Source organism: Leptonychotes weddellii, chromosome 3 (assembly GCF_054177405.1).
Source record: "Leptonychotes weddellii isolate Sample4059 chromosome 3, ASM5417740v2, whole genome shotgun sequence".
Taxonomy (NCBI): Eukaryota; Metazoa; Chordata; class Mammalia; order Carnivora; family Phocidae; genus Leptonychotes; species Leptonychotes weddellii.
Window position 1 is genome coordinate 134,507,128 of NC_138371.1, and position 11,327 is coordinate 134,518,454.

At 37.6% G+C, this 11,327-nt stretch overlaps 1 protein-coding gene across 5 annotated transcripts in view; it reads right to left on the minus strand.

Annotated features, from left to right (window-relative positions):
• Nucleotides 1–11,327, minus strand: part of DIAPH3 (diaphanous related formin 3) — a 485,199-nt gene that overhangs the window by 414,057 nt on the left and 59,815 nt on the right. For all 5 annotated transcript variants that reach the window (XM_081815005.1, XM_081815002.1, XM_081815001.1 and 2 more), the window contains one exon: nt 2,803–2,907. In XM_081815005.1, the coding sequence (XP_081671131.1) occupies nt 2,803–2,907 (105 nt within the window). The remainder of the gene's footprint in view (nt 1–2,802; nt 2,908–11,327) is intronic.

An 11,327-nucleotide genomic window follows, 5' to 3' on the forward strand; every position in this document is an offset into this window, starting at 1 on the left:
TCGCTTTTCTGATGAGAGAGTTGTTGCTCTTCTTTTCTTCGATCTCCTGTTGAGTTTGTAGGTGTTCAGAATGGTTTGATCCCTATCCAGCTGAATTCCTGAGAGGAGAGGAAATCCAGGTCTCCTACTCCTCCGCCATCTTGCTCCCACCGCTGAGGGTTAATATTTCTAAAGCATTTTCAAATTACCACCTGCAGGCATCAGTGCTAATTTCAAAAATATTAATGCTTCCCCACAAAAGAGAATCTCAAAGCAAAGTCTAAGGCTAAATTTATAACAAAAGTTTATCTGACACAGACACCCCCATGCTCTCTAGAACAACCCATCTATGAATTTTGATGGTTTTTCCTCAGAGAAGCTTTTTTTTTTTTTTTTTGGTACTCATTAACCTCAATACACTGGTATGACAAAGTCTGCATCTAAGAGTTAATGTGTTTCTACTTCCACAGCAAAAATAGATGACTGGTCAGCTTGAACTTTCTACAATGTTAACCATCTGCCAAATTATTCAGCACCCTCCTAGGAAAAGCCATGATCCTCCACATACTAATTAAATGAGTGAATGCTTTAATCATACTTTAGATAACTAATCTATTTCAATCCTGATAATCTAATTATCTAATTCTAGTAAATAAATTCCAACCTCAGTCCAAAACGATTAGAGGATTAAAGCTTAAAATCAGTGAATGCAAACTGAAATAGATCCACTCTAATGAAGTTCAAAGCAGTTTGTTCTATTAAAAAGTCTGTTTATTATCTGAAATTCAAGAATTAAAATGCACTATTATGCCAACATTTTCTAAACCAGTTCTAACTAATGTAGTATCTCTTGTAATTTTATTCAGTGAATTCATGCTCATTGGGATTTGAAATCTCTAACAGAGGAGTCATCCCTGATTACTCCATGCAACAGTTACATCACAGGGAGGGGGTAGGGAAACAGGTAAAATAGATAAAGGGGATTAAGAGTACACTTACCAGTGATGAACACTGAGTCATGTTGAGAACTAGTGAATCCTATTGTACATCTGAAACTAATGTAACACTGCATGTTAACAATACTTCACTAAAAAAGGAAAACAATTATACCGTCTCCACACCCCCTATATTTTTTCCACATCACATTTCACCTATCATGTATGTTTGTGTTTCTGTTACGTGTGTCCTATGTTGCTCCATAAGCCACAATGATTGACCGTCTTGGTGCTCTAACTCCATTGGCTGTAACATTGCCCGATATACAGACACTGAATAAATGTGATATAGACTCACTAAGGGTCAATATTTATCTTCAAAAATATAAGTCAATGTTCATCAGTAATTACGGTGTAAAGATTTCAACAGCAAGAACAAACAAATCACAAAGAAAAAATAATTGCTAACAACCACCACTGCTACCACAAGAGGCAGCCACCAGTTAGAAAACCTGTTCTGTTCCCCTCATGAAATAAACAAATTAGTTTTAGTATTTTATTTACTTGAGAGAGAGCACAAGCCAGGAGCTGGGGGGGGGGGGGAGGGGCTTGTGGGGAGGGGAGAAGCAGCCTCCCTGCCAAGCAGGGAGCCCATGGGACTCGATCCCAGGACCCCAGGATCATGACCTGAGCCAAAGGCAGACACTTAACCAACTGAGCCAGCCAGGCGCTCCATAAACAAATTCTAACAACAAGGCTAGGATATAAATATTAGTCCCATCTTAGGAATGAGGACGTTGAGAATCACAGAGGTAAAATAAGATGCTCAATATCAAAGGGATAAGTTGATCCACAACACAAGCACTCGGACTCTTAAGTCCCTAATGCTCATTTGTGATATCCAGGAAGCATTAGGGTCAAAAAGCAATAGCAGAAAAGCCCATCTACATAAGGAGCCAGAAAAAGTACAGTACTCAGTGACTTCTAAAACTCAACATCAAACTGCCTAACACGAGGCATATTTAAAAATTAAACATCACTTGAGTCTGTCTTCCAAAAGAAAAGCCTCCAAGTCACTGACTGGTCTAGTAGATAAATGGAGCTTAAGTATAAGTAACTTACATTTTCGTACATTTTGGTCTTTAAAGTATCCAGTGAAAACTGCAGTGTATTAGTTGTTTTTCTCCAACCCAATTCTATTTTAAATTCATTTTCTACTGTCTTTCTGATTGCTTCTTCATTAGCTCCCATTTTGTAGATTTCATCCAGTCCATGAGTTCAATTTCTATAGGACTGGTCAAGTTCACCTGTTGTCCCATGAAATAAATGTAATTGATTCTGTGTGCCATTCATGGTTTCTTAGACATTTACTCATTACTTCCACCCACATATTTCATGTTTCTTTGGAAAACTGGCAGCCACGTGGAGTCCTAATGCTCCTTTCAACATCTACATTTATAATTTGTTACGAGATCATTTTATCTGTAGGGAAACTCACAGTAAAGATAGGCCTCTCAGCCACTATTACATGAACTGATTTAGGTAGAGTAAAATGTCTTACTTTTCAGTAATACCAATATTATCCCAATTTATAAGTGACATCAGAGATCAATAGCCATCTTAATTCACTAACAAGGAAAGAAGTCTTGGAGGAAACCAACCCAGTCCGTGTTCCTCATCAATGTCAGGGGCTAAAAAGCAAAAGTAGTTTTAGAAGGTATGAGAAATATTTTTAAATTAAATAAACATCCTACTTGTGGCCTTTATACATTCAAAAGCCCTGTGATTCCAGTTGCCCAAAAACAAGCACTTCGTTAGACAAATGCATTGTTTTCCACACTATCACACACAGTGCAGCAGTATTTTTCAACTTGACAGTTTTACTTACTGTCTTGGAAGCAGTATTAATGTACTGCAACACCATTTCTTTTTTGATGCTGAAGTCCTTTTCCCGCAATGGTGCCTTCTTGTCTTCATTTAAATTCATATCTTCCTGGAAAACACAATTAAAAAGCCTCATTTTAGAATCTAAGTAGAGCAGCAATTCTACATACCCTAGGAACAGAAAAATCAATTTGTGAATAAAGCAGCATTAATTGTTTTGGAATGATTTACGTGTAGTTCTGCCTGGAGAAAAGAAAGAGCAGGAGATACAGACAAAAACATGTTCTAGATCATTTTAACAGGTAAAACATTTACCAGAAAATCTTTTTAAATTCACAGTGGGCTAGTAAAATTACATTCTCACCACTACAGATAGACACTTAGATTTCTGCCTTTCATAAGGTCATCCAGATTAACAATACACACACACACACACACCCCTAGAGGTGTTTCTTTTTTTTTTTTTTAACCAACAGCTGTACCTGAAGCTATCTTGCACTATTTCTGAAAGAGCTGCTCCATGTATCATAAAAATTAAAAGGTAAATAAGCCAACCACTTTCCAGATGGTGTAGCTATAAGCTCCTATGATCAAATACGTGATATAGATCCTAGCAAAAGGCAAAGCATTCTATAGTTGTCTCTTCTCTACCCGTATCAAAAATATCCTTTAGCTACTTATTCTGTGTTCTATACCACCTAAAAGTTGCACTCATAAAAAGAGGTACCACCCAAAAATCTAACATTGCTCAACAGCACCAATCAAAATAAAGGTCTAAGTAACCTAGATCTTGCTACAGGTCTCATTCTAACTAAAAATACAAGTCAAGAATATCCACTTAAATGTGGAAATTGCTACCAGTTAAGTTGATTTAGAGGCTCCTCTGGCAAAGGAAAAGGAGCCTACAGGGGAGACAAAAATGACTGAAGGGCAGCTCAAATGGATTTCCTCAAATATTAGCCCTTGGTCATTTGTGATATGCAATATAACACACTTGAATGTATACCAACTCCACAGCTACTCAGAAACAGGTGTATAAAAATCAAAACTTTGGATCACCTGTGGAGCCCAGCAGGTTACATTTATTCTAAGTTTTATAAGCGTGCTACAATTCATAAGACACTGTAGTTTATGCCTTTAGCTGACTCAGTTTTTGACTACTAATCCCTTCAAGCACTTAAGTCAAAATTTCCTTCATTTTACCTTGATATAAATATTTAAGATTTTAGAAGTTGTTCCCTTGATACTAATAAAAGGTAGTAATTAGTAATGTCACTCCTGGCTGTTCAGGTTAGAAATATCCTATTATGTGAATAATCGTTTTGTTACCCCCCCCCCTTTTTTTTTCTTTAAGCCAGGAACTCTCAATAGGCCTAACCACCACTTAGGATTTTAAAATTGTCTTGGGATATTTTGGTTGTCAATGACTGAGATGATGCTCCCAGCATTTATTAAGGTGTGTTAGGCATTCTTAATCCTACCCAATAAGAAACTGTCCTGTGTCCCACAGAGAGATGCACAAATCCTAAAAAAAATAAAATTTAAAAAACTCCTAAGCCTTGACTAATTCAATAGAATTAAATGTAAAATGGAATGAAGATGTAAATTGTTACTGATTAAATACTTTGCATTGTGTGGTTTTAATACACATTAATTTTTCTAAGAATCCAACTACTCTGCAAGTTATAGTTACACTGGGCTTTTTGTTTTTGTTTTAAATAAGCTTTACCATCAATTCTGCTCTATTTTTGAATTTTGGGTATCCCAGGAAAACATTGGTGGTGGTATCTGAATCACCAGAATAGCACAGCTATGTCAACTGGCACCAAAGCTGTTGTACTCACATGAGGCAAAGATTCAAGAATGACTTTATTGTACTTTCCTGAGCAGTCATGGCCAGCTGCTTATACTGAAATGTATGTGGCTGTTCCATACAGTACAAGTAAGGCATTAAGTGGATTTTTTAAATTATGAGTGTAGATAGCTTCTATTACCTATAAAGAATTTCACTAGAAAAAAGTAATGGGGGAAGTTACGGGGAAAGTAACGGAGTAGTTGTTCTAAAAAGGCAAGGGATGTAAGAGTACTGAGAACCTCTGTATTAAATTATTAACGGTATTTTTTTTCTGTCCAATGGCCAAACATGACCCAGCCTCTTTAACCAGCAAATTAAAATATGTAGTAAATACAGAATATGAAAAAAACTAGAAAATCTGCTTTCTTTTTGGAAAGGGATATTCAAGATGACAGGAGCTCATACACAAAAGTGGCATATTTGGAATTAAGGAAGAAACCCAGAGTTCTCCCAACCTCCTTCCTCTGCCTTATCCCACCTCTCTTGTCTAAACACAGCACTCGCTCATGACAGTATCAGTTTAAAAGCAAAAAGGAAACAAGAAGAAAGGACACTAAGAAGTTTGGAATCAGCTACACAGTACCACGGACCCTTTTCATTACGCATGTAACTCACACATGGTCATTCTCTATTGTTTAATTCCAGAGGAGCTAATAAGCTAAGCATCTCTGAAGGCTATCCAAGAAACTGGAGTGGGGGGAGGGGGTATCAGGAGGAGCCTAGCATCGTCATCTAATAACCCCTGCCTTAAGGGAAAATCTTCAACGTGAGAATTTGAGTATCACATCATCTAAACTCCATGAATTAAAGAACAGAAAATACAGGCTCACAGAAATCGGATGACTTTTCAGGGATAGCTGGCTATTTGAAACTCAAGAAACTGGAGCCCAGATTCCCAGTAATTTCCAGGTAATTATAATAGATATGTCTCTTGAAAGCAAGTTATCAATTTTTATGTTACTCAGTTTACATCTACTTAAAATGATCATATAGTATCTCTACTGTCTTAGGTCAGGTTCCCTAGAGGTAGAGTATAAGACAGGGATTCTAGTGCAGAAGACTAAGGGAGGGGATACACTCAGGAAAGGGAATGGGGGGGAAAAAAAAAAAAGAAGACGACAGAGCAGGGGAGAGAGACATTGGAAAATGTTGCCTCAGCTAGAGTACTACTTCAGCCTGAATTGCATTGCTACCAGTACTACCTAGAGGGAGAGGGCAGTTGGACACCTCCAAATCAGTCAGCCCATTAGCTACAGGATCCTAGTTCCCAGAGGCCAAATCTCCAGATAGGGCAGCTGTGAGCCACCAGAAACCAATACCTATCACCTGGGGTTTGCATGCACCAGCCTGGTAAAGGGGGTCTTGCAGGGGCACCAACAGCACCCACTATACCTTTTGAAAATAACTTACTGTATAAAAAGGTTTATTTCTAAGCGGAACTAAATAATACAGAAACTCATATGTATGGCCTCAACAAGCAATACAAACCACTGTATTAACCAATTCTTCCATTCAAACATAGGTTGGGACATCTACTACACTGCATAGGTACAAAATGATACTGCAGGTACAGATTTTAAGAAAACCCTGAAATGTGGTTTACTTCAATGTATCAATGTGCTGAGATATTTGTATGTAATTCATTAAAAATTGTAAATCAAAGGACTGAACAGGAAATACATAAAAATGTAATTGCAAAAGACAAGATGAGTAATTTGAGGCTAATACTTAGTGGATAGGAGATAGTTTTCCCACTTACAGATATTTATTAGTTGGCTATTTAGCTGAATAGATCTCAAAAATACTTAAGCAGTCATCAAATCAAAACTGTGAAGAGTATTGTGATTAATGTTCTATTAATATCTTAATATACATTATAAAGTAACTCATTTATAGTGCTACCTTCATATACATGTTGAAACAGTTTTGCCTGGGGAAACTGGGAGTTGCAACATCAAGAACTACTTTTCCTTTAGTTAATTACTTTCTAATTAAAAACTATACCTTAATTGAACCACTGTGCTATTTTACTACATGAATCTGACTGGAACTAAGGATAGATTTTAGAAGCAGAAAAAATACTGCAGGAAAGAAACCTTAATTGAGGGGCACTCTACAAAATAAGGATTCTTCTCAAGTATCAAGGTCATGAAAGATAAGGTAATGTCACTGGAGACTAAGGATACATGTTAATCCGAACTCAAGGTGTGATCCTGGATTGGATCCTAGAAGAGAAAAAGCATGAGTTAGAAAAACTGGCAAAACCTCAGTAATTTAGTATTGTACCATTGTTAATGTCTCAGTTTTAATAAATGCATTCAAGTTACAGAAGATGTTGACATTTGAGGAAGTTGGGTGAAGGGTATCCAAGAATTGTCAGTGCTCTTTTCGCAACCCTTCTATAAATCTAAGATTGTTTCAAAATCAAATTTTTTAAGACTAAATTGAAATATTCATAAAATTTCTGCCATAAAAATAAGTTAATGAAAAAGGAACATTCCTCATTCTTAGAAATTTTTTTAATTTGTTCATTTAATTTTGTGCATTTGTTGTGTATTTGGCTACATAAATACAGACTTGACAGAGGGGAAAGAAGTAAAGAAACCACTATCAAAACAAATCCGAGGCTACTAAGAGAGTTAAGACCCAGGTATCAGAATTCCATTCCAAATCTAAAGGTCAGGCAACCTTTGGAATTCTCTCCAAACCAAATCCAAGTTGCTCACATTTCTTCCCATTTTCATCCCAAACCTGCTCTATAAACCATCCTCATTCTTCCCATAATTCTTCCTACATATTTTCACAAAGATTTAGTATTCCTGTCATCTTAAATAACAGTTAAGTTCTTGGGCCAGGCACGGTGCTAAACATTTATAAGCACTTTCTTTAATCATCACTAATAACCCACTAGAGGTATGTACTAGCCTCTTTTCATTGAGGAGAAAACGGAGGCTTAGGGAAATTTTCAGTTGACCATAGTTCTATGGCTGAAATTTGAACTCTGTTCTATCTTAACTCTTCATTCTTATTCCCATAGTACTTATCTCCATCATCTAAAATCCCATTATCCTTTGGGGCTAATACTATCAGACTTCTCACTTACATCACCAGCACCTTGTGTTGACTCCTCTCCCATCCCATGCCTTGCCATCCAGTCTTTAGCCTCCCCACCACCACCAGCAGTCTTTACTTCCCCTTTTCTCAACCACAGCCTTCGTGACCATACCTAGACCTTTTCATCACCTAAAAACTGTTCCACCTCAAGTATCATCATAATCCCCACGACGCTATTCTGACCTCCATTATCTCTTTTCACTTGTCCTATTCCCAGACCACCATGGTCTTGACCTCAATAAAACTTCCAGTTTCTTGATCCCCACCATTTTCTCCCAAAGCAGATTAATTCCATGATCCATCACTTCCTACATTTATGGAAAAGCCAACTAGTTTTTCCTTCACACAGTCCCTAAGGTACTTATTTCAAACTTGCCCTTCCCCAAGAACTATGAAACTACCACTTTTACCTATCATTTTCAGTAAGCAAATTACAAGTTCCTCTGTGAAAAGAAAGCTTTCAATTTCCCATTTCCTGTATTACCGATTTATTTGCACACTAATCTTTCTGTATCAATTCTTACATTCATCCAGAGATAATTCCATTCATTTATGCTCTGGATCCTCGTTCCTCTCACCTCCCGAAAGGGCACTGCATATCAATTATCCTTTTTCAATCCTGTCTCACTAAATTGTTCTCAGTTGGTTAGGTCTCAATATATAAACATGTTGATCCTTAATGGATTAAAATTACAAGGAAAAAGAACCTCCCTCAACCCTAGCTCTCCTTTATATATGGCTTCCTTCATTCTCCTTCACAGGTAACTTTTAAAAGACCTTTTTTTGAGACCACAGTGGATTTCCTTTCAGGTGTTTGTGAAATAAGACCTAACAAAAGTTCCCAAGCAGAATTTGCTAACTCTATTCTGAGACAAACCATGAGATGAAGGTAACTTTCTGAAGGATGAAGTTGGAGCTAGAGAGAATACTCACATCCCTAGCTGAGAACAGTGAAGGAAACAAGGTCCAGCCCCAGAGATAGATTCTTCGGGCAGTAGTACTGACGCAGGTCAATACGGCCAAGCTGAAATCCAGGACACTTTCAGGAAGCACGAGCAGAACCACCCACAAGCTCCATGACCTGGAACAAGGGTGGCATCTGGGGGAGGAGTGAACAGAGCAGAGATCCTCCAGACCTCCCTCAAACTGCATCCGTTTCTGTGATGCACTGTGTCTACCCAGAGGAATGAGGGATACACCTTTTTCTAAATTGCATGCGGACACCCTAGGTGTCAATAGCAGCCCTGATCTGGAAACCAGGTCCACAGAACATAGTAAGTCAGCAGCTTTTAAGCTACTGCAAAGGATTCTGCCTGTGTGCTGGATGGGTCATTAGTTCCCACCAACAAGCAAGTCACACACCTTGACTCCATCCCAGACTGATAAAATACTGGTAAAAATAAATATTTTCTACATTTTCTTGGCAAAACTGAAGGGGGGGCGGGGCAGATACAATCTTAATACTCCTGCACATACATGCCACTAGTTAGAGCACTAAGGAGCAATCAAGCAAAGAATGGCAAACAGAATGGACATGTTTTCCACCAAGTTACAAACATTAGTCTCACTATTTTCATTCACGGATGTGGATTTTACAAGACAGCATGCTCATTAAATTTACATACATCAAGTTGAGTGGGATAGTTAACACCATGGAGAGTCAGATTAAATTTAAAATGATGGACTATTTGGAGATTTAAGCGAATCTGTACAGGCAGCAAGCTGAAGATGGTCAGGTGTGAGGTAATTCACCCAGAGAGGAAAAACTCTCCAGACAGGCAGAGGCATGCCGGTTAGAAAATATATGTGGAAAGACAGGATGGTCCTAGATCCAAACATCCAAGTGGATCAAGAAGCGTAATATCAGAAGGGAAAAACTGGAAGCACAGCAATATCAAAACCAAACATTAAGTCCTACATAAAAGTAATCCTCTCATTTCAATAGTGTAGTAAGGCTTCTGTTTCACGGGTTAAAAACCAAGAGAATTGTTCTTGGAAACAGTCTCTGTTGTGCTCACATTTTTATCACTACAGCAGCAAATTGGTTAAGCATTTTAAGAGGTCCACAAGATCCCCTAATTGGTTCTCTTGAGACTTCAGAGCCCACCAAACTATAAACACAATTTTACCCGTATTTCCTCTTAAAGTGTTCCCTGTTCTTAACCACATTGGAATTCATCTTCCATACCACGTGCCAAAAGGTCCTGCTAATGTTTATCCCTACACTAAGGCAGTGTTTACCACCATGAATGGTTTAGTGCCAAATAAAGTGAAAGATTTCGTGATCTCATTCCAGATCATTACATACGCTCAAAGAGTGCCCACTAACTGAATCTATCTAGTTCCGCAATTTGTTTCATTAAGTCAGGTTTACATAAAATTAGAAAATTAGGAAACCTTTAAGAGATAAATGCGCCTTGGAAAAAAACTCAGAATTAACTTTATTACTACTTTATATTTAACATGTCCATAAATATGCTAATGCTACAGAATAGCTGATCTCTTAATCATTTTTTACTATGTTCTTATATATACACCTTTATAGTAACTTTTTTATTTATCAGTGTGATTATAGAGAAGATATATACGGTTCTGCCAACAGTGAGGTTGAATTTTCACTGTTCTATCCATAGTATCTTTACTCAGTCCCCATTAAAATTAATAGGGATCCAGACAGCTAGCTCATTAACAGGACAGGAGCCAAAAAACAGCATTTATCCAGAGACTGACAAAGAACTCACATAAAATGTTTGACCAAATACTCTAACTGGAGCTTACACAAAGTGTAAAGTATCTCAATTTGAAACCAAATTTCAATTTGTCCTAAAGCCAGTATCAAAGAACAAAGGAAAAAAGAAACTCAAGCATCACTTTTCTTCCATATAGGTTTCAGCTGAATAGACAAGAAATGAAATTAATATGCAGGGAGCTTCACAACTATTTTGAAATATCTTTTTTTTTTTTCTTTCTAAAGATTTTATTCATTTATTCATGAGAGACAGAGAGAGAGAGAGAGAGGCAGAGGGAGAAGCAGGCTCCCAAGGAGCAGGGAGCCTGATGTGGGACTCGATCCCAGGACCCTGGGATCATGACCTGAGCCGAAGGCAGACGCCCAACCATCTGAGCCACCCAGGCGCCCTTGAAATATTATCTTACTGGAACTGTTCAAGCATATACTTAAGCACCTATAATCACAAACAATTGTTAAGTGATCTTTTAGGTAAAAACACAGCTAGTGATAAAAGTTTTTATTTGCTTTTCACCTTTTCTAAACAAATAGCCATTTCTTCATCAATTACATGAAGGATAGTCATTGGACTGAACATACAAAAGCCAACTTTTCTAGAGATGAAAGAAGACTGAGAAAAAGCCCTCACAGCTGGGAAAGAACAGACTTGCACACTTCCTAATTGGTGAAAGAGTATGCCTAAACTTTAACACTTATTCTTAAAATTCCTCTAACCATTTTATTAGTTCAACGAACTCCCACCAGGCAAAGTCCAACGCTCCTAAATCATTTATTTTCTCATTTATCTGGATCTAAAGAGAAACAACTAGGC